General features: G+C 36.1%; 1 protein-coding gene across 3 annotated transcripts in view; it reads left to right on the top strand.

Moving 5' to 3' along the window:
* The window catches only part of LOC145672067 (cilia and flagella-associated protein 47-like), a 169158-nt gene that overhangs the window by 24242 nt on the left and 120501 nt on the right, over nucleotides 1-24415 (top strand). For 2 of the 3 annotated variants that reach the window (XM_081741318.1, XM_081741309.1), the window contains exons 5-6: nucleotides 14161-14267; nucleotides 21950-22068. In XM_081741318.1, the coding sequence (XP_081597444.1) occupies nucleotides 14161-14267; nucleotides 21950-22068 (226 nt within the window). The remainder of the gene's footprint in view (nucleotides 1-14160; nucleotides 14268-21949; nucleotides 22069-24415) is intronic. The other variant, XM_081741327.1, reaches the window with a different exon arrangement.

The raw sequence follows: 24415 nt of genomic DNA, 5'->3' as shown, positions 1-24415 counted from the left end.
AGAATAACACTTACATAATGTACTAACTCTTATATACAACAAATACAACAATTAGTACATTGTATAAGTTTTCTTCCCTTAGTTAGAAGCAACAAAAATTTCTTCATGTTAATATTAGCTTTAATTCAGCGGTGGCTTTTGATGGAAATCACAACGACAAAAATAAAATGTTATCGCTACAAACTAAGGGAAGAACACTTACCTAATGTACTAATTGTTGTATTTGTTGTATACTTTTGTCACTTCTAATCAAGGGAAGAACATTTATATAATATACTAACTCTTGTATACAATAAATACAACAATCAATACATTATTGAAGTTTTCTTCCTTTAGAACCAAGAGAAGTTTCTTGATGTTAATATTAGCTTCAATTTAGCGATGGTTCTTGATGAAAGTCACGACGAAAAAAAACAATTAAATTTTGTTGCTACAAACTAAAGGAAGAAAGCTTTCCTAATGTACTAATTATTATATTTGTTGTATACATTTTTTCCCTCTAATTAAGGGAAGAACACTTACATAATGTACTAACTCTTGTATACAAGAAATACAACAATTCGTACATTGTGTAACTTTTCTTCCCTCAGTTAGAAGGAACAAAAGTTTCTTCATATTAATATTATTTCAATTCACCGATGTCGAAAGTCACAATGACCAAAAAAAAATCGCTATAAACTAAGGGAAGAACCCTTTCCTAATGTACCGATTGTTGTATTTGTTGTATGCTTTTGCCACTTCTAACTAAGGTAAGAACACTTATATAATGTACTTAATTCTTGTATACAACAAATACAACAATTCGTACACTGTGTAAGTTTTCTTCTCTAAGAAGCAACAAAAGTTTCTACATGTTAATATTAGTTTAATTCAGTGAAGGCTTTTGATGGAAGTTACAACGACAGAAAATATAGTTTTATCACTACAAACTAAGGAAAGAACCTCTTACCTAACGCACTAATTGTTGTATTAGTTGTATAGTTTTGTCACGTCTAACTAAGGGAAGAACACTTACATAATGTACTAATTCTTGTATTATAACAATAAGTAAATTATATAAGTGTTCCTCCATTAGTTAGAAGCAACAAAAGTTTCTTCAAGTTAATATTAGCTTCAATTCAGCAATGGCTCTTGGTGAAAGTCATAATGCAAAATAATAAAATTTTGTTGCTATAAACTAAAGGAAGAACACTTACCTAATGTACTGATTATTGTGTTTGTTGTATACTTTTGTCGCTTCTAATTGAGGGAAGAACACTTACATAATGTACTAATTCTTGCATTACAACAATTAGTACATTGTGTAAACGTTCCTCCCTTAGTTAGAACCAACAAAAGTTTCTTCATATTAATATAGCTTCAATTCAGCGATAACTCTAGATGGAAGTCATATTGACAAAAAAAAAAAAAAAAAAAATGTTTTCGCTACAAACTAAGGGAAGAACCGTTACCTAATGTACTAATTATTGTATTTGTTGTATACTTTTGTCACTTCTAACCAAGGGGAGAACACTTACATAATATACTAACTCTTGTACACAAGAAATACAACAGTTAGTACATTGTGTAAGTTTTTCCCTTAGTTAAAAGCATCAAAAGTTTTTTCATGTTTAAATTAGTTCAATTCAGCGATGGCTCTTGATGGAAATGCATAATGACAAATATAAAGTTTTATCGCTACAAACTAAGGAAAGAACCCTTACCTCATGTACTGATTGTTGTATTTGTTGTATACAAGAATTAGTACATTATGTAAGTAAATGTTCTTCCCTTAGATAGAAGCGTAAAAAGTTTATTTATTTTCTAATATTTGTAAAATCTATCAAAAGCCGTCGCTGATTTAAATCTAATATTAACATACTGATGTGACTTCTCTCAAAATTTGCCATTGTTTAATGATATACACAAAACAATTTATTGTAAAGAATGAAGCATTTCTTTCTTCCTATATCTTCCCTTCCTGTTTGATAAAGCATCAGTTAAAGAACGAACTTACCATTTACTTGTTTCCCTGTGTAAGAGTTGAATTTATTTACTTTATCCAATTCTAAATTTCGAATACTTCCTCGTCTGGGAATGATTTTTTTAAACATATGATATGTTTAAGGATCCTTTTTCACTAAATCCCTGTCTTGATTTATACACGAACTGTCACTAGTACATACAAGCATTCAACGTTTGTGCACAAGGAAGTTTAGTGATTGCTAAGAAATAAACAAACAATTCACTTCTACAATAAAATGTTCATTTAGTGTTTTATTTGATTTTTTTATGTATTGTAATTGTATTTTTAGTAACAAATTTTGCTTAACATCCTCATTTCGGAATTCCATTGTTCCAATGTACAGGTTCCCGAAACATTTCTTAACAAATATCTCTCAATAATGGGCATATTTTTTGTGCCGGTTATTACTGTATATAACCGTCCCTTTTACGAACACTCTCGAACAGTTTTCTTTTCTCCCCAGAGTATTAGCAACCTCTTCATAACGGATATGAATTATTCTCTGTTCCCAGTATGTAACATAGGCGATACTTTCTGCAGTTTGAAAATAAATCTACGATAAAGTTCAGCAGATATAAAATTACCCTTTCCTCATAAAAATGTCTGTTATAACTCAATGGAATGGTGAACCAACATACAAAAGAACTGCAAGTTCAACATGAAATTCTTTCGTCTACAGTAAATTTCTTTCCGATAAATAAATAAAAAAAAAAAAAAAAAAAAAAAAAAACTAGATAACTTTCAATAAGTGAAACCAGTTGTTGAAACCTATTCGCATGATCAAGAATTTTACGCAGAACTTCTTTTCTTCTCTGATAAATCACTCTTCTTTTTCTTGGGGTTTGCATCTTCTACAATTTTAAGAATAAAGAAAAAAACGTCGTTAATTTTAGATAAAATTTCAATGAGGAACATTTGGCCTCTCACCTTGTTTCGAACATTCTCCCAATAATTCGAACATTATGAGCCTGCCTTACTAAAAATAATACAAAATTTACTATTTTTTCTTTTGCTTGTTTTTCATAAGTGAAAGGGGACTGCATTTGATTACTATCATGTTGTTTTGGTTTCCTGTGAACTACTTGTTAAACAATAGTTGAATTTAGTTTATAATAAACAAAATAGTTTTAACATAGAGTTTTTAAAACTAAATAATAATGCTATTTAAAAAGTAGTTCACAGGAAACCAAAACAACATGATATGTAATCAAATGCAGTTCAGTTCGTTCCTCTAGACCAGTGGTTCCCAATAAATTTTCTTTGAGGATCCTTCATACTAAAATATTTAAAAAATGCTAAAGCAAGCTACATCAGGGCTTTAAATAAAAATGAGTGGCCCCATTTAAAAAAATGCAATTTATTATTACTGATTTTTACAGAGGCAAATAAAATCTTTAAATTTGCAAGTATAGCATAGTGGGTTGCGTGCCACTCAGGAGACTTACACCCACAATGATGAATGACTCGTTACATGCCAGATGGCAGAGTTTTTGCTGAATCTCCTCTCCAAAGTGGAAAGGGATATTGTAGTAAAGAAAGGATACTTACAAGGCACAAATCCCAAACTCCATGGCTGCTTCTTGAAGTTCTGACCCAAACTGTATGGAACGAAGGATGGAACAATTTTCTTGCCTTCTGCCTCTTGCCCGTGCTTTTTATATTATTGAATCTCGTGACGTATGATGGTGAAAAATCCAAAAATTGTTTTCAGTAAGTATTTTTGTTCTTATTTTACTCTAGGAAAGTCCATCACGTCACGAGGTGTTTGTTTTGGAAAAAGTAACGGGCCGAGAAGCTTATGTAAAGGTCACCTGGCTGTTGTTGTCTTCGATGAGAAAGTTTGTTTCCCTATTCACACAACCTTGACCATGTTGTCACTTTCTAATTACTGTGTACGAAAATGTACACTAAAATATAATTCCAATTTTAAAAAAAAAACCTTATGCATTTCCAGGTGCCGAGTATTATATGACAATCCCCCTCTGGGGTTTATTGAGCGGCTACTGAAAATGTCCGCATCAATTAAAAATAATAATAATAATAAAAAACCTTTATGCATGGAGTGTGGAACGCAAGTTCAACAGCCATTGTGGGTATAAGTATCCTGTGACTTACAAAACAAGAAAAAATATTGTCAAAAGAAAAAAAAAACTGTAGTACCCGGAAGAGTGCAAGTCTTTTACCCATTGATGTCTACATTACTTGCGGGACATATACGTGCATCCTACTAATTTTAAAAAGTTTTTGTTCTCCTTCACCTGCATGTTAAATATATATATATATAGCTTATCCTCCAAAGAGATTAATGGTCTTGCCACCTGTATGTTTTTTTAAAAAAAAATTAAAAAATATGGCATGTCTCTTCAAAAATGGGTTTGCCACCTGTATGTTTAAAAAATTAAAAAAAGAATATGACATGTCTCTCCAAAATGGTTTTGCCACCTGTATGTTTAAAAAAATTAAAAAAAAGAATGTGGCATGTCTCTCCAAAATGGTTTTGCCACCTGTATGTTTAAAAAAATTAAAAGGAATATGGCATGTCTCTTCAAAATGGTTGTGCCACCTGTATGTTTTTTTAAAAAATATGGCATGTCTCTTCAAAATGGTTTTGCCACCTGTATGTTTTTTAAAAAATATGGCATGTCTCTTCAAAATGGTTTTGCCACCTGTATGTTTAAAAAATTAAAAAAAGAATATGGCATGTCTCTTCAAAATGGTTTTGCCACCTGTATGTTTAAAAAATTAAAAAAAAGAATATGGCATGTCTCTTAAAAATGGTTTTGCCACCTGTATGTTTAAAAAATTAAAAAAAGAATATGGCATGTCTCTTCAAAAAAGCTACGACATGTGTCTCCAAAGCTTGTTTCTTTCGGTCTCTAATGTCCAAAGAGACGAGGAAAATGTGCTGTTGCACTGAACATAGAAGATAACCTCACTACAGTGGAACATAATGCACTATTGGTTATCCTACACTGCGGCTGGTCCATAAAACTTAGCATGTGTGATCGCCATGACGAACCGTGGGATCAATAACTGAGAAGCCGCCTAGGAGAGAGTTCACATGCTACACTGCCAGACATATTGTCAATTATGGCGTTGAAACACTGGAAGCTGAATAGTTTGAAGTCGGCGAAAATAACAAACAGCACTGGGCATCTGCTGTCCATACCCGAATAACTGAGTTCGGGAGTGCAGGAACCTGCTTCTGAAACCATCCTTTCTAGAGTCGAGAAACTGCGATGATGAGCATCAGGACGTCGGGAACAGTGCTGCAGATGTCGTCGAGGTGCCAGGTTGCCAGGAAGGAAGGTTAATACAAGGTGTAGGAGGGGCTGGGATTAACAAGAGGATGTTCAGCTTTGCTCCGATTAGGCAACTCCAATGCTTTAGTGATGAAAAAATTCGTTCAGCAATTTTATGTGACTCTCAAAAGGGAGATTTTTATGTATATATATAAATGCGCTACAGGTGTAAGCAAAAAAAAAAAAAAAAAAGGAAATAACATAAATGGTAGATTAAAAAAACATGGTTGTGTTTTTAAATAGGAAAAAAATACAACCGACACCGATATATATATATAAAAATAAAATATATACAAAATATACATAAAATTGTAACCAAAAATAGGTGGATCTAGAAGTTAGCATACTGGGCCTGAAGAGGAAGTGGCGGAAGTAAGATCGGAGAAGTTACAAGCATGTTCGAAAGACAACGTCGAAAGAACATGGGAAAAATGATATGTAAATGGGATGGAAGCTAGACCTGTTTTTTTTTTTTTTTTTTGTTTTAGGGGAAAAGGGAAAATTGAAGGGAAAAATTATGGACGGGATGAAAGAGTTAGGAGGGGAAGGGGAACCAGCTTGCTCCTTGGAGTAGGGTTACATTATGATTTGTGATTCTGTATGTAGCGTTTGTATTTGGTACGAAACATGACGTCAGTGTGAGTGTCAGGTATGTATAACTTGAGACGCGATTGTGCCATGGGCGTAGGTTTGTTTTGGAAGTCTACAATGTATGTGTTGTCATCAAGTCGACGAATGATCTTAAATGGCCCATTATAGGCTGGCATCAACGGACGGCACTGACCAGGCTTAGCGTATAAGTTGGAGACCATGACGTCAGCGCCTGGGGGAAAAAATGTGGGAGGGTGTTTGGACTCTTGTTTCCGTTTGAGATTGGAAAATACTTCCTGTCGTTTAAGTTCTACTAGCTGACGCATTTCTATTGCAGCGGCGAGCCGTGCATGTAGGTCAGAGTGATCCCTCGGGGTACGAAATATCTGATCAAGAGGTAACCGTGGTGACTCGCCGTATAAAATTTGGTGCGGTGAAAAGCCATGAAAGAGAGGAGTGAAATTTAGAGAAGCGACAGCTTCTTGCAAAAAACGTGGCCAGTGACTATGATTATCGCGTGATAAAAACTTAAGCGCGACCTGTAGATTCCCAATCCTTGATTCAACATGGCCTAAAGTTTTGTGATTGTGTGGCAAAGCGTAAGATACTTGAATTCCCAGACTCTGTAAAAAAGCTTTACTTTTTTGTGATGTATGAGAGCTTTGGGCGTCTAAAAATACCTTAGTAGGAGTGCCAAGGCGAAGAACAATTTGATCCATAAAGAAGGATATAAATTCTTCGGAAGTTGGAGATTTAATGGGGTGGGCTATGACGTAACTGCTCAGGTGGTCTGTTGCAACATAAAACCAACAAAATCCATCGCCTTCTGATGGCATCAATTTTCCACATAAGTCAATAGAAATATGGGAAAAGAGCGTGGCCGGAGGATGACGCTGTACTGGGTCATTATTAGGAGAGTATGCGCGTTTGAACATGGCGCACTCAACACATGACTGTATACGATTGTATAACCACTTGGACAGCCCTGGAATGTAATAACGCTGCCGGATGAGATAAAATAATTTTGTATAGCCTGGGTGTGTCAAGCATTGTGTGTGCAGCTCGTGAAAAATTGAATCTCTTAGTGAGATGGGAATACACAACAATTGGCGCGGCGCTGAACGGGGAGGTACTTTCCGATACAAGACTCCATTAATAAACATATAATACTTTTCCCACTGGTGATATCTAGGGTGGTTGAGGTCTGGTGCTTGGAGTGTACGGATAATTTCTCCAAAAAACGGGTCCTCTCGTTGCAACCGTGAAATGTCGATGGTAGCATCCAAAGTTAAGAGCTGAAATTGATGATCATCCTCCTCTAACATGTCTAGGGTCTCCTGGGTAACAGGCTGGGGGTAGCGTGACAATAAGTCAGCTATACAGTTATTGACGCCCCGTATGTGTTTAATGGTAAATGTAAAAGAATTGATATACGAAACCCATCGCGCGAGTTTCGCTGTAAACTTAGCGGTACTAGAGATGGAAACTAACGCTTTAGAATCGGTTAGAACTGTAAAATGGGAGCCAATTAAATACTTTGACAATTTTTTGAGAGAAAAATAAAGACTAAATAATTCTATTTCGTACACGGGCATGGGTGTAATGCGTTTCGGAAGCCTACTGGATAAGTAAATTACAGGATGAAGAGTGTCCGAACCACATTTACGCTGCAAGAGACATGCTCCCACGCCTTGATTGGACCCATCAATCATCAAGACATGCTCAGTGTTAGTGGTGGAGAAAAGGGTTAAGACCGGAGGAGTAGTGAGCAGGCGCTTCATCTCGTCGAAGGCGTTCTGCATTTCGGATGTCCAGACTAATTTCTTGGGTTTGCCAGCCAGAGCTTGATACAAAGGTGCTAAGCGGAGAGAAATGTTCGGGAAAAAGTTGCGGTAAAAATTAACACTGGCCAGCCATGATTTTAGTTCACGCAAAGTAGTCGGCCGCGGCAATTTAGTTATGGCGTCAGTTTTTTCGGGGTCTGGCGTGACTGTGCCATCAGAAACAATAAAGCCGAGACATTTAACTGCAGTTAAGCCAAAATGAGATTTCTTAAGATTAAATAAAAGGCCATGTTTCTGTGCCGTGTGAAGCACATGCTGGAGCGTATCAAGCAGTTCATCGAAAGTTGGGGCGTGGATATAGCAATCGTCGATGTATGTTATGAAACGTGATGGTGGTATATCTTTAAAAATTTCTCTGAGCACCCTCTGCAAGGAAATTGAACTATTAATGAACCCCATGGGGAGAGATGTCAGCTGAAACTGTGTGGCTGGTAAATCTAAATCCCTAACGGAAAATGCCGTTGCTTCTCTATCCTCCTTAACCAAAGGGAGCTGGTGGAAGCTCGAGAGGAGGTCCATGGATATGTAGTACTTGGAATCTGCTAAGGCTTCTAAAACGTCCGTTAATGGCTGAATTGGTTCTGAAATAGCATCACAATGTTGATTGAGCTGACGCAGGTCATATACCAATCTCGGGACCTCGGAATGCGGTTTGGGAACCGCTAAAATATTGTTCCTATAACTTGATTCGGACGGCTCGATAACTTTTTGCTGTATGAGTTTTAAGAGTTCTCGCTTCACCTGAGGGCGTAGACGGTACGGAATTGAAAACTGGGGTGAAACAAACGGGCGCCTATCTCGGAGATTAAGAGAAGCTTCAAACGTACGGATTTTCGAAAAATCTGTAGGACTCCAATTAAAAGAAACAGCGTTTTTGGTTAGGATGTCTCGAAGGCGGTCCTGTTGAGCAGTTGGAAGCTGGCTGTTAATGTTAAATTTTTGAGGATCAATTAAATGTTTGATTTGAGTTAACCTCTCACTAACAAACTGTTGAGCATCCTTAATGGATGGTTCATATAGCTTTCGGACTGTGTTAATTCGAAGTGTCTTATCATCGTGGCGATAGGGTGTCCCTAAAACAACTGGTGTGTTTTTACGTAATGTTTGCCATCGGTTGGTCGGGTTGACCAAGAGGACGGCAGGATTGGAGCTGTTAGTAAGTACATCCAGAGGGATACATCCCCTAAGGCGAGGTAGCAATGGTATGTCTAATATGTATTCTGGGTGTGGGGAGTCCAATGGTAGAGTAAGACTCACCACTGTTATTTGCTTGGGAGGCAGCGCCACCCTAGACTTAGTGACAAAAGTGTACTTATCGCTCGCGATGCTGCTAGTAAGGATCAGGTTAGTGAGAGAAACTTGTGTCGGCCCTGGACGCCCTGGTGTGGTTTGGTTCTCGTCAAAATGATGCAAGGTCAAAACGTTATGAAAATAATCAATTTGACAAAAATGTGCTCTGAGAAATTCATTACCGATCAGGGTTGGAAAATTTTGCAAGGGGATGACCCGAAAGAGAATCTTGAATTTCATGCCTTGTAGGTTGACAGTAAGTGACACAGCCTGCGTAAGTGTAAGAGGTGTGTTACTGAGGCCATGAACGATGGTCCGTAACGCAAATGGTTTTGCAGATGGAGGAAGACGTGAAAGGGGAATCAGAGATGATTCTGCCCCGCTGTCCAGACAAAATTGATGTTTAAAACCATCTATATCGCCATAAATAAAGGCCAGTTGCCTTTTGTACCATATGGGTATGTGGACTGGTGTAGGAGCCTGCGGAGCCATCACTGCGTGGCCCGCTTGCTTGCAGCGTTTTTTGAACGAGATTTCTTTTGACGGCGGTTGTGGGTTGTGGGAGGGAGCACCTGGGGATAGGACCATGGGTATGGAAAAGGAAAAGGCGGTATTTGCACATGATTTGCCAGAACTGGGTGCTGGGTGGGATAGGATTTGTTTTTAGGAGTGGAGCCTCGGGAATCACGGTGGTGGGATTTGGCTGTAGTATCACATGGAGAAGTATGATGGGCGCAGTGATGGTCACACTTATAAGTCACCGGAGTGCATCCATGAGATGTGCAACAGTTGTGCTGGCTGCAAGATGATGGAAGGTTGCGAACCGGAGAGGCGTGAACGGGAGAATGGTTCCCATTGGGAGGTCTCGAATGGGACCTGTCCCTATTGGAACTGTGATGGTGACGATCAGCAGAGCGGCCCCGCGCTGAGGAACGATGCTGATAGTGCTCGTCGTCACGGGATCGGTCCCGGGGGGAAGTACTTCGAAAATGTCTCCGATCAGGTGTTGGGTAACGCTCGCGAGAGGGGTCACGTTTTTGGCTAGGGGTGTACCTATCTTTAGAGTGATCGCGGTATGACCTATCGTATGAGTGGTCTCGCTGACCACTGTGGCGTTCGGAGCGTTCACTAAAGGAAGGCTGATACGACCTGGGTCGGTCATATGTAGCGAACGAAACCTGGGGTGGCGGTGTTTGAGCATTAGAAAGCGTATTGAGTTGAATTTGGAGGTTCTCTAATTTGTTAATAATACTTGCAAGATCGTCAGTATTGGATGAAGGAGCTACAGCAGGAGTTGGATTGAGTCCCTGACTGCGTCGTGATACTAAAAAATCAGCTTTTTCACGAAGAGTTGCAAATGATATGAGGTCATCAAAATTATCAAAAGTTTTATGGGAAAAATCAACTATAAAAGAGGGCAAAAGTCCTGCAATTGCATCAGCCAAAAAATCCTTAAAAACAAATTCAGCGCCAGTTTTTGTATGCAAGGTGCGTTTTTCATATAAATAGTGGGTAATGGGTTCGTCCGGGTGCTGCAACCTATTTCGATAAATTTCTATGGCAGAGAGTCTAGCTAATTGTGGCCCAAACTGCTTCAGAAACTGATCTTTGAGGTTATCCCAAGTGAGCGTCGCGAGAGCTGTGCTATGAGTTTGAAACCAATGAGAAGGAGGGCCCGCTAAGCAATGTTCAAAAATTGATTTTTTCTTTGCTTCATTCCACCCATTAATGGCTGCGAGTCTATCAAATTTTGAAAGAAATAATTCTGCGTCTTCCCCGGGAGCCGCAGAAAAAATGTCAGGAATACTAGTAGGGGAGAGAGGGGCCCTAGCCATCATGAATCAAATAAAATGCTCACAAAAGGAAAAAAAATGGTTTTGAGAGTCAAAAAAAACTGCAGAAAAAGTAAAAAAAAAAACAGCATCAGATATAGCCAATCTAGAGCAAAAGAAAACTCATTGCCATCAAAACATGTCTGAATAAAATTTGTCATTCATCATTTGCATCTTCGCCGGGAGAGCCATAAAATATTAAAAAAAATGCTAAAGCAAGCTACATCAGGGCTTTAAATAAAAATGAGTGGCCCCATTTAAAAAAATGCAATTTATTATTACTGATTTTTACAGAGGCAAATAAAATCTTTAAATTTGCAAGTATAGCATAGTGGGTTGCGTGCCACTCAGGAGACTTACACCCACAATGATGAATGACTCGTTACATGCCAGATGGCAGAGTTTTTGCTGAATCTCCTCTCCAAAGTGGAAAGGGATATTGTAGTAAAGAAAGGATACTTACAAGGCACAAATCCCAAACTCCATGGCTGCTTCTTGAAGTTCTGACCCAAACTGTATGGAACGAAGGATGGAACAATTTTCTTGCCTTCTGCCTCTTGCCCGTGCTTTTTATATTATTGAATCTCGTGACGTATGATGGTGAAAAATCCAAAAATTGTTTTCAGTAAGTATTTTTGTTCTTATTTTACTCTAGGAAAGTCCATCACGTCACGAGGTGTTTGTTTTGGAAAAAGTAACGGGCCGAGAAGCTTATGTAAAGGTCACCTGGCTGTTGTTGTCTTCGATGAGAAAGTTTGTTTCCCTATTCACACAACCTTGACCATGTTGTCACTTTCTAATTACTGTGTACGAAAATGTACACTAAAATATAATTCCAATTTAAAAAAAAAACCTTATGCATTTCCAGGTGCCGAGTATTATATGACAATACCTTCGCCAACATGTCGCGGACCCCGTAAAATCCCAAATCAATTTCAAGTCATAAATTATAATTCAAATAAACTCTTATTGAATTGAACATCATTATTTACTTACCTAAACATAATCTTTTTTTTATTTTTATTAATTTAGTCTGGTGTTTTGTAAGGTGGTGGCCGGTCACAAAATAAAACAGTCATATCTATGATGAACCTAAAAATGAATATAGGAAACCCTAAGAATGAATATCGTTTTGATTATTTTTATTAATACAATAATGTTTACCGAAGGCTAGTTTAAGATAAAACCTAATTTCCTAACAGTAAGTCGTGGACCCGTTGGTGACCTTCCGCAGACCCCCATGGATCCGCGAACCACCTTTTGGGAACCACTGCTCTTGACGCTGCCTTAACTTAGACTTTGAGGGAAATGTTATTCTGGCAACACTGTAATTTTTATGGATGGCAAAACTGAAAATTCTTTAGTTCATATTTTCTGTTGTAGAATGACATTATCTTTGATTGTGTTAAGTTACATATCTCCTTTCACTAATGAATAAACAAGCAAATGAAAAATGGTAAATTTTGTATTATTTTTAGTAAGGCAGGCCCTTAAGTACAGTATTTCGATATTAGCCTGTATTTAAATTCATAACTAATACAGTATATTTGTTGTATATTGATTATAATTACCGCATGTGCTGAGAATATCTACTTTAGTATTAAATCTCTATAACGAGCACTTCTCATTTACGACAAGTAACTTCGTCTCATCGATGCATATTATTCAGAGATTTCACTGTATATTCAATGATACATAGAATCTTCTACGAAGTGGGCTAAGATAAATCAAACCAAACATGAGAGAGGTTAGAAACCGAAAAGCGCTAGTGTATTCAACGTAGCAACATGCACGCGTATCGTATTTCGAATAATAATCGTATTTCACATAGCGAGCTGTAAAAGAATCACATTAACATTGAATGGAGAGAGGGGGGGAAACATGACCTGCAATTGTGTAAGACACAACATGATGATGCCGAAGGAGGCCAGGATATTCACCGTAAAGGAATATTAATTAAAAGGGGAAAGATCACTGAAATGGGTACAAGAAAAATTTCCTGCTGAGTTCAACAGTAATCCACCCGCCAAGTCATCCATACACAAATTTATAAAGAAGTTTGAGCGAACAGAATCCATGCTTTATAAGGAGCATGAATCCACATTGAAATAGGATCGACCGAGGCGCAGAAGAAAAATATTCGCCAGTAGATGTTGTTGAGCTCCATTAAGTACATGAGGTTCCTGTCGCAGCAGATGGGAATGTCGCGAACAACGTGCTGGTGCATTCTAAAATCACGCAAGGTTTGACTTTACAGTAGAAGGCCACAGACTATGCTAGACATTTACAGTAACAAACGTGGCTACTGCGGAAAATAGAAAGTGGTTCTCTAGATCCAAACCTCCATTTTATGACGGACAAGGTATGGTTCTATCTAAATGGATACATTAGTTCGTATACTAATGATCTGTTGAAAACCCACGACAATTATTCGAATTCCCGCTGCACGATGTAAGAATTGGAGTATGATACACTGTGTCTGGGACAAGAATCATTTGGTTCATTTTCTTTTCTTCATAGTGTTTTCAGCGCGTTACATTGCCGACATCTTCGAGCCCTTCGCGGATCAACTGACAAACAACGTTTCAAGTATTCCTAGCAGGACAGCGCACGTGCCTCCTTGGAAACACTGTCATGCCTATTTTCCCACCTGACAATTGCCTCGGAAGATCTATGGCCTCCAAGTTTCCCCTGATCTATCCAGTTACGATTTTTATTGTGGGGGAACCTGATGGGCAAGCAAGGTGATCACAACAATCCAAGAACCATTGACATACTGCAATAGAATGTATGTAACACTGTGGCTAACATCCAACTAAACGAGTTACAGTAAGTTGTACTGAACGTGATCCACTAGGCTAACCTGTGCCTGCAACATGGTGGTCAACATTTCCAGCAGTACCTGTAGAGATGCAGAAATACATGTAAATACACCGTTTGGCTTTGATCTACTTGTATAATATCGCCTTGCAGCTCATATGTTCATTAGTTGATTTAGGTTTGGTTTATCTTGGCCCACCCTATATATGCTAATATGGTTTCTAGATACTATAGATTCAACATTAGATATTAGTTGTACGAGCAAGAGTAGATTTAGGACACATTTAATCAAATTATCTTTTGACAGAAATCTTAACAATTTTGTTATTGTCTAATTTTCTGAAACCTATAAAAAATGTGAATAATATAGCGTTCTAGAGTAATAAATATAACAGTTTTTCATCTATACCTAAAGTACAGTACAATACAGTAAACTTCTTATAATTTTAAAACTTATTTATTTATTTTTTCTGCAGAAATCTGAATATGATCTCAAAAGAGAAGAAATCATTAAAAATATGTTTCAGATCGAACCGAAGGAAGGATACCTGGAGCCTTTCGAGGGAAGAATTATTACAATTAAGTATGTCTTGTAAAAACGAAAGAAAATCTTTAGTTTAACGTTCCTCTACTATGCTCCAGTAGACTAAAGCAGTGCTATTCAACAGGGGGTACGCGAAGATGTACGTAGAGAATGCAATAAAATTAGTGACAGTGCTATTTCACAACTTTTTCCATTTCCATCAACATATTGTGTGAGCAGGGTTTATCTGCATTAACATCAATAGAAACGAAGCACAAAAATTGCTTGAGTCCAAAATCAGCTTTGATTCTCGCTCTCTCGAAGATTCGACCAAGAATCGAGGAGTTGACGTCCCGGAAACAAGCTCAGTCATCTCATTAACAGGTTAATTCAAAAGTTATTTTTAGTTTTTGAATTTTTAATATTGTACACAGTATGCGAAATATCACGGAGGATGAGGGGAAAATTTCCTTTAGTAGAACTGGATGTGTCTCATGTGTTTCGAAATTTTTAAAATTTTTTCGGATGTGTACTTTATCCCCTCTGTAAATAGTCTTTTGATTAGCCTACTGATTGTCGTTTTGTTGTCTCTATTGGTACCCGTTTTTAATCAACAGAACATGTGTAAATAATTTCATTTCGATTTAATTTCTTTTAAACAGCTTCAGGGGCACACAATTGGATGGCAAATTGTGTCTAGGGGTACACGAGAAAAAAAGGTTGAATAGCACTGCACTAAACGATATAGATAATGAATGCAACTGAATTATTATTTTTTATTAAATGGTTCACAAGAAAACCCGAGAAAACCGACAGACATGATGTTCTTATCGTACAGGGCCTGAATCGTATCTCCTTATATCTCACCGCAAACTTACATGTCCTGGAATCGAACCGGATACGGTTTTCACTTTAAAAGTGAGCTATTCTTGTTATCATTATAAGGAAATAATAAGGAATTATCAAAAAGTATATCTTATTATCATTTAAAAGAAATAATTAGGAATTATTATCAAAAGGTATATTTTATTATCATTATAAGGAAATAAGGAATTAACAAGAAAATATATCTTTTTATCATTTAAAGGAAATAATAAGGAATTATTATCAAAAAGTACAGCTTATTATCATTATAAGAAAATAATAAGGAATTAACAAGAAAGTATATCTTATTATCATTTAAAGGAAATAATAAGGAATTATGAAAAAGTAAATAATTAGGAATTATTATCAAAAGGTATATTTTATTATCATTATAAGGAATCAATTAGGAATTATTATCAAAAATTACATCTTACTATCATTATAAGGAAATAAGGAATTATCAAAAAAAGGTATATCTTATTATCATTTAAGGGAAATAATAAGGAATTATTATCAAAAAGTACAGCTTATTATCATTATAAGGAAATAATAAGGAATTAACAAAAAAGTATATCTTATTATTATTTAAAGAAAATAAGAAGGAATTATTATCAAAAAGTATATCTTATTATCATTATAAGGAAATAATAAGAAATTAACAAGAAAGTATATCTTATTATCATTTAAAGAAAATAAGAAGGAATTATTATCAAAAAGTATATCTTATTTTAAGGTAATGATAAGGAATCATTATCAATAAGTATATCTCATTTTCAATATAATAAAATAACATTAACTAATAATAGTTCGACAATACAGTAACATTAATCCCATATCCCTATCAGCGAACGACTGCAGACGACTGGTATTGCAACTAAAATATAAATAGCAGTATTACTAATCGGTTAACTTGTAACTTGTATCGTAGTTCTTATTGTCCTGTTGGTAATAAACTACTTCAAGCATATGTTCAAGTTAAGACAAATATAGTTTCAAGAGTTTCAGAGTTATTTCCAAAACATTTTAAGTCATTCGCAACAAGGAATATACATTCTTGATATTCATTTGGTACGAACTTGCAAATAAATTGACCTCAGTGTTGTACAGAGAATCAGATTCTCTCTATGACAAAGAAAACTAAATTAAAATTGGTTAATACGACTCGTTTCGAAAGTTATTGATGAGAGAACGTGTACAGTGTGTTATCTCATCGCTCGAAGATGCCAATGATAAAACAATTGATCGAAAATCACGCCATCGCTTTAAACACCACTTCATGAAGATGGGTGCTAACGTTAAATACGTAAGTTCAATATTGTTAAAAATAAAATAAAATAAAATAAAACTTAGCCACACATTCTCTTGCAACCGTATGTAGCACATGCTAATACTTTGACTTGAAATAAAGATCACAACTAGTTGATGACTATTTGCTTCTGATTGAACTCTTATCTGTGGACAACAATAGAGGGCTTCTTTTCTTCACAGAGGAAGGGAGAAGGGGAGGCAGGTTTTATTACATAAGACCTTACATGTGATACGTTTAAGCTATAGGCATCCTGTACTTCCAGACTAAACTCAGTCTTTTCAAGTCAATCAACAAATGCAATTAAAAGAATGTTCAATAGAATAGCGTGTTAGCGTTATTATCTCTATAGAACGGTACGTGTTGGAATGGTACGTATTAGCACAAAGTGTTTTATAAATGTGACACTAGCTGTTGGGAAGCTGAAAATGGTTATGAGTATGTGCAAACATATAGAAATATAACATATAAATAATTGATGGTTGATATGATGATATTTTGAGGATGTTGTAAGTACAACAACAAATAAGATTATAAGAAGTATGAAAATGTGTGTTAACTGATCATATTAAGGGGAATATTGTGAATATTTGGGTCCTGCACAGATATAGAATTAATGGACTATATCCGATATAAGAATGTAATGTGTTTGTTGTAGCTTATTGTGTTGATAAGTTGACGTACTCCAAATAAAAAAAATGTTGATATTTCGGCTTGAGCACTAGGCAAAAAAATGTAGCACTAGGCTCCCAAGTTTCAAAATTATACTATATGAGAAAACAGCTTCTGTTCTCATAAATAAAAATTGTGAATTTACTACACGCTGAAGCAATGATACTTGCGCTTGCACCACCCATATGCTTATGTTTTATCAAATACTTTAACTCTACCAAAGGGCTGGATTTCTATAATGATCCTAAAAGAAAGATGCACTCTAATAAAGTTTTACAAGTCAATCCCGTAACTCGAGCTTCCCTATCCTATCGTTCTCTAAAAAAGTGCAGGGATTTCTTCATTTTCAGCTCCCCTCCCCCACTTCCAAAAAAAGTTCTCGTTTCATAAAAAATATATTTTTTTTAGTTTATTGTCCCACGGGTATGCTCTTTAGGCTAAAGGAGACCGATGATTAATGAAAATGAATTATTGTAAATTTATTTATTTACTTTCTATTTATTTATTTATTATTTTTTGTGCTTTCCCACCGGGATTTGGCCCCGAATCACCTATACCAAAAATATTACTTGCTAGCTACCAGACCAGCTGAGAGGATTTTCACATCTTTCAAGTGAAAACGAATCTCGATTCTCTCCTGGCTGAAACTCGAGAAAATTATTTATGTGTCAATCGATAAACATGCATTATTATCGTAAAGTTTATTGAGCCTTAACATTAACTTGGCTTAAACAAGGTATCACGTAATTCTCTAAACCAGTGCTCTCCAATCTTTCCCTTATGGCGACACCCTATTAGTACACACAAATTTGCACAACACCGGGGACCAACTCATAGAAATTTCTGTTAGGGGAATCCAGAAGTCGAAAGATTGACGGGTTCGGACTGGGCGGACAGCCCGTGAGTGTGCCCATGTACGATATCCATTCATTAGTTTTTCTCCACACATTAAGCACTCCAGCGTGGAGACAGACATCTTTCATCATTACAGAATTTTAAACTAATTTTTATATATTCCTCTGGATTTAGTATTGTTACAACATTAAGAACGGGGACATCTAGTGGTATTATTGAATGTTATGTGTACAAAATTGTAGAAATCAACATGTCGATCATGTAAGTTAATACGCTGAACCAAAATGAATAAGGATATTTAGTATTGTTTCATCACACATTATTTATTCGTTTAAAAATCTGAACTTCTTTTTTAAAAAATCTCGCGACTCCCTTGATGCTACTGCGAGACACTCAAGGTATCGCGACACCGAAGTTGGAAGCTCTGCTCTGAACTTCCAACCCTAAATTAATCAATTAGTTATTGATATATTCATTCCTGCGCAGTAGCGTAGCCGGGATGTGTGTTTGGGTGGGGAGTGCTGTTATAGGTACATATAGAAAAATTACAAACAAAAAATATATAAACATAAAATATATAAAAATTAAAAACATCAAAGTACATTGTTGGACCTCTTTGAGGGATACGTCCCCTCTGGGTCCCCCTTTCCTACGCCACTGTTCCTGCGTTTTACAGATTGCTCCTGTTGTATAATGATATTAAATAAAAGTAAATTTTTATACAATCTGCTTTTATACATCCTACTCTGCACGTTAGAAGCTTACTGTATTGTTGATTGTGATATGTCGTACTTGCATTGGTAATTTCCATGCATATATTGCTATCCACAATACGTCGTCATTACTGCACGAATGGTGAACCATTCCTACATTCAATAACAACTACATAATTTATGATGGTCTTTATTAAGCGTAAACATACCAGGCTACTTGTAACATCTAAACTGCATCTTTGAAAAACCGTTGGATATATTGGAGCAATGAGACTTCCAGCTTTCCTGTTCCATCACACTTTCCCAGTAACTGCAGTGAACACACCACTAGCACCCCCAGCCAAAATTGACACTGCTATCCTGGTCAGGTAATACCTAAGTGGGAAAAGACGGAGAGAAGGAAAAGGGTTGATAATAAAGTAACACAATTATCGACATTAGCAAGTGTTAAGAATGGTGGACTGTATAGAACAGATTCTAATTTCTAATTGTACTATATAAAAACCTGTGGTGTAGGTATAGCATTTATAAAACCCTATCGATACTAGTTATCCGTTATTGTGTTTAAGTACTGATATTCATAGGTTCTTATAAACACTTTAATATCGCTGAAGTCACGGACGTCCCTGGCAGGGAGACAGGAAGGACGCGTCCCCCCCCCCCCAATATTTTGAGTGCGAGATAAATGAATCAATACTGAAAGTATTTAGATCCATATTGAAGAAATACAAACATAGAATTAAACATTAGGTGAATGTGATTAGAATGTGCGCTTGACGTGTGTCACTTTCAAGGAAGGAATTTTTAAAGAAAGTTACGCTTCTTGGTTAGTCAAAGTAGTCTCGGCTGCAGACACAGAATTTTTTCATTGTTTAACCAGCAACAATAGGTTTCCATGACGAAGGGAAATTGGAAAAGGGAAGGAAAGTATGTGTAGAAAGTTTATCTGCTAATTAAGATGGGAAATCTACAAAGAGAGGGAAATATACAATAGAAGCGAAGATGACAAGAAGAATTTAAAAAGATAGAGAAATTTTAATATTATATATGAGAGTAAATTTCACGTGAATACTGTAGAAGGGCAGAAAGGGACAACTACTATGACAATATAGAAACTAAAGATAGAAATGAGTGTTTAATGAGCGAATTGAGTTTGAGGAAGACGGAAAGAATACATTGAGGAGCCGGATGACAGCAAGAATAAACTGTACATTTTAGACATTAGAACGGAAAACGAAGTGAACGAGGATGGTTCATTGCACAAATTCAAAACCATACAGCGAAATGAAGAACAAAAAGGTAGATAATATACCTTTTGAGTTTATTAAGAATACAGAAGAAGAAGGAAAATAAAAAATTGGAAATTCGCAGTCAAATCAAGTGTCATCGTAAGACTTCTTTCAGAGAGTTGATTTTGTTAGCTAAAAGATCGAAATATATATGAGGACTATAAAACTACACTGCTGCAAATGCGTTTAAGAACACTGAATAGGAGTTCACCGGTAGGACTGTCAAGGTGAAGAAATTACCTAAGAAACATATTATATATAAACTTAATTTTTTTTTTCGAGCAAGTAGTTTACCAGTGATAGAAGAAAATTATGATGAATTGTGTTAGAAAGAGCAGATGCCATTAGTAAAGTAGATTCCATTTTCCTCATATTGACGTAACTTTAGTTGGGGTCTATTAGCATTCTAATCGTCCCCGTCCCCCCAATTTTAACTTGCCAGAGACGCTCATGGCTGAGTACAACATCATAGGATGTAATCAGCTAACTGCGTAACATGATTTAGACTTTAAAACCATACTGAGACTGAACACTCGAGAAACATGCTCGAATTATTGATGATCATTTGAAGAATTTTGGTCGTCACAGGAATACTTACAGGTTGGTCTTTTGACTTTTTTAAAAAGATAATTTCATTTTCTTTTTTCTAGAAACTTTTCAGCTTAAGTAGCCATAATTCATGTGTACAGTTTTGTTTTCTTTTACTTACACGAAAGCTTATCCACATATATGAAACAGATGCTTTGCTTCTTGGACTTAAATTTTTTAAAAAAAATCTTAGCTTCTGCTCGAGAAGAAAAGACACTTTCAAAAATATTTGTTGCTCTCCAAGATGGAGCCTGCTGAACAGGCGAGTTTGTATCTACTCCCACTGTTTTTACATGTTTTATGTCTATTCTCTTACAAGCAAAGTTCATCTTTTATGCATGCTTCTACAGATAGATAGATGCAAAAACTATACTTAAAATACGTAGAAATGAAAGGAAATGAAATCTTTGAGTTTATGTCCTACGGTTATGCCGGCTAGGCTAAAGGAGACTGTGATGTTGAGAAATGAATGAAATGATGGAATGAAGAAAGTTTGAGGAAACGGGAGAACCCTGAGGAAACCCACGCACACGATGTTTGTCCATCACAAAGGTCACTTGGTGCAAGCTGGGATCGAATCACAGACCCCATGAACCAGAGGTGAACGCTCAATCACTGAGCCACCGCAGCCCCAAAAATATGTAGAAATATTACCGATTTTCAAGAAAGTGAAATATCCACCAACCCTATATATTTTTTTTTTTCAAAATGCTACCGATACGTTTAAGAAAAAAGAATTCATGAAGAAGGAGCGCAGTATGTGACATTAAAGATATACCACATTGACTTAACACCTAGTATTCCCTACCGAGCGCTGCTATCAGCTGAAAGAATTCCACTCCTTTTCGCTAAGGATCTCTCGCTTACCAACAACTGAATCCTTATTGGCTCAACGTGTGGGTGTGAGCTTTAGTTCGCATTTTTGCCACGACTCAAGACATTTTGCCAGCACTATAACAATGCAGCCAGGAAAACAACGAAAACTTCGGAAAAGTCTTTTTTATCTTATCGGTTACAAAAGAAGATGTTTTTTCTCCAATATGAAATATGTATCCTATAGCTATCATTAGCAAGTATTCAAAAAAAGAAAGTAATTACGTCTTTACATTATACACGAAGAATGAGAATTTTGACTTTGGAAAGAAGCCCAGTTGACGAGAGATTTAAGAAACATCACTGTTGTATTCTTATTATTATCATTAACAATTAAATAAGCTTATCAGACACATACTTAGAATTACTGATATAAACTATTAGAGTAGAAGAATTGATTAGAAAATTGATTTTTTTTTTAAATACAATAATAACTGACTTATATTAGTGCTATCACATCAAATATAATTCAAAAACCTTTTTTTTTTAAATAAGGTGCCAAAAGTTGAAGTAATAAATAAATAAATAAAGTATAAAATTAAATGGTTATATTATACTGACTTATTTTTCTGTTCTGCGCAGATTTACCCCTACGAAAGCCCGCCCACCACTTGGCTGGAAACATCGTTATGAAGCAGATCCTGAAGATTATATGCTGAACATAAGGTTTATACAAATCCGTGAATCCCTTGAGACACCACGTAAGCTTCTGGTTTTACCTTTCTCCCAACTCAAAATAGTTTCGTTTCATAAAAATGTGAAGGACAAATACAGGGTGGTCCGGAAGTGGACGTACCCCCTTTAGTTTCAACAGTATAGTGTTAGTTATGGTAGAATGTCTGTACACAGTTACCTTGAAGTCTTAAGAGTCATAAATATCGGTATGATTATCATCCAGGTCGTAACACAGCTGAATTCTGCGCCTCGGGGAAGGCCTTTCACTTTATTCCTAGCAAATGCACGTTTTTCCCATCCCAACATTGTTGGTTTTCTCGGTGGATTAATATCAAAGCGGTCTGTAAATTTCGCTTTAACACTTTCCATGGTGTCACTTCGTGAAGCCAAACCACAACAACTAATCTTTGTTCAATGCTAATATGGACTTTGATCACACATTGTTGATTACTCCAACTTCACTGCAAATAACTGTTACCAAGCAGAACACAGCAGGAAACAAATGAACATAGATAGCAATGTTACTAACAAATGTTGGTAAAGACCTAAAGCCATCAGAAAACACCAATTAGGGATACGCCCACTTCCGAACCACACTGTACTCCTAGAAATATGTAAATTACATACATATAAGTTACTTTTCTTTTTCTAATTATAAAATATTATTTAGTTTTAATTTAAAATACTAGATCAGATTACAGGGAAAATGTTATAAAGGCAGTCGAAATATATGGAACACAATGGATATACAGACTAGTTAGCAGATCATGGAAAGAGAAGAAAACACCGGAAGAATTTGAAAGGAGACAAGCAGATATATAAGAATCCAGTGTCTGATTGGACAGGGTGGCGAGGCGGAGATCTCCTCCTGCGCCCATCGTCTTATGGCGCCCCTTTGTCACAATAAAATAGGCTTAGTTGTATTGAAGTCAAGACAATTTTAGTTCAAATTTCCATTATTGTCTTTATAATAAATATATAACAGAGTTATTGCAGTGCGTAGTTCATTTAAAGGCTATAAGCTGTGGGAACTTCTTTAAATGTCGTAGCATATGCTTATATTATTTACTGTCTTTCATTTTCTAAGAGTAACAACATACATTTAATGGCATATGTGGAATTAAAAATTTAAGTTATTCATTAATCCCCAGTCTCAATATAACTTCTACAAAACAAGCCTCATTATTCATTGCTATGATTAATATTATCCTTTCTATTTATTTGTTTTGCAAATTTGTTATTAAAAAATCTGATCACACAATTTTCCAGACAGAATTTTAAGATATTCATGAGCAAGGAATCAAATCTCTTCTTAACCTTCGTTGTTTAAAAGTACAAAGGGCTAGTGCCTACATGCGATGCTCTTGTCAATTTACTTAATAAAATATGAAATACAATATATGGCATTTTAACTGAAAAAAGTTAGTATCCTATTAGTTATACAACCTTTCGTCAAACAACGTGTTAGAAACAACCAGAAAAGCTAACATTGATACACAAATATTCAGATCATGTCTTGCCCCCCACTTTTAACGTCCAATCGCCGCCACTGCGTAGTATGACACTTCTTTTTTCTGGAAAGATTAAAAAAGCGAAGAAAGTACATGAGGGGTTTTTACATGTACCTACATATATTGTGTGACTTATGTCCTTTCATTGAAACTGTTCGACTTTGGGTAAATGAATTTAAGCGTAGCAGAATAAGCATTGAAGATTCACCACGTCCTGGAGTCTTGAAATCAGCTGTGACAACCGAAATCATTGATTAAGTTCATGTTTTCCTTTTAGAGTTCATGACAGACGAGTGTAAATGCGAAAGTTCGGGGAAGCCACAAGCATCTCAACTGAGTGGGTTCACTTCATTTTGCATAATGAATTACAAATCAAAAAGAAAAAAAAACTTTGCGCAAGATTGGTGCCGCAAGCAGATTCACTCCAGAGCAGAGAAAAAGCCGTGTCATTGAGCAAAGATCGACCGAGATGCGGCTTCTATATCCCGCCTATTCACCAGATCTAGCTGCCTTGAACTACTATCTATTCCCAAAACTTAAAATTTTCTTGGCAGGAAAAAAAAATTGAGTCAAATGAAGAACTCATACGGAAAGTAAAAAGAGTATTTTGAAAACCTCAAATAAACTCATTCCCGCGAAGGAATCTTGAAGTTGGAGAAACGTTGAGGCAATTGTTGAAATTTGAAGAGACAACGTTGAAAAATAAAGTACTTTAAAAACACACACAAATTGTTTTCTTAAATATGAACCACCCTTGTACATGAACAATTTAGCTGTATTGATATGTAATACATATTGTGAAAATTTTATTATGTAAAATGTTTTATCGTCTGTCAGAAGGTTTCCAGAATTGTTAGACTCA

Source organism: Thermobia domestica, chromosome 2 (assembly GCF_964235325.1).
Source record: "Thermobia domestica chromosome 2, izTheDome1.hap1.1, whole genome shotgun sequence".
Taxonomy (NCBI): Eukaryota; Metazoa; Arthropoda; class Insecta; order Zygentoma; family Lepismatidae; genus Thermobia; species Thermobia domestica.
The sequence above is the reverse complement of the archived record's forward strand: the minus strand, read 5'-3'. Positions and strand labels throughout refer to the sequence as shown.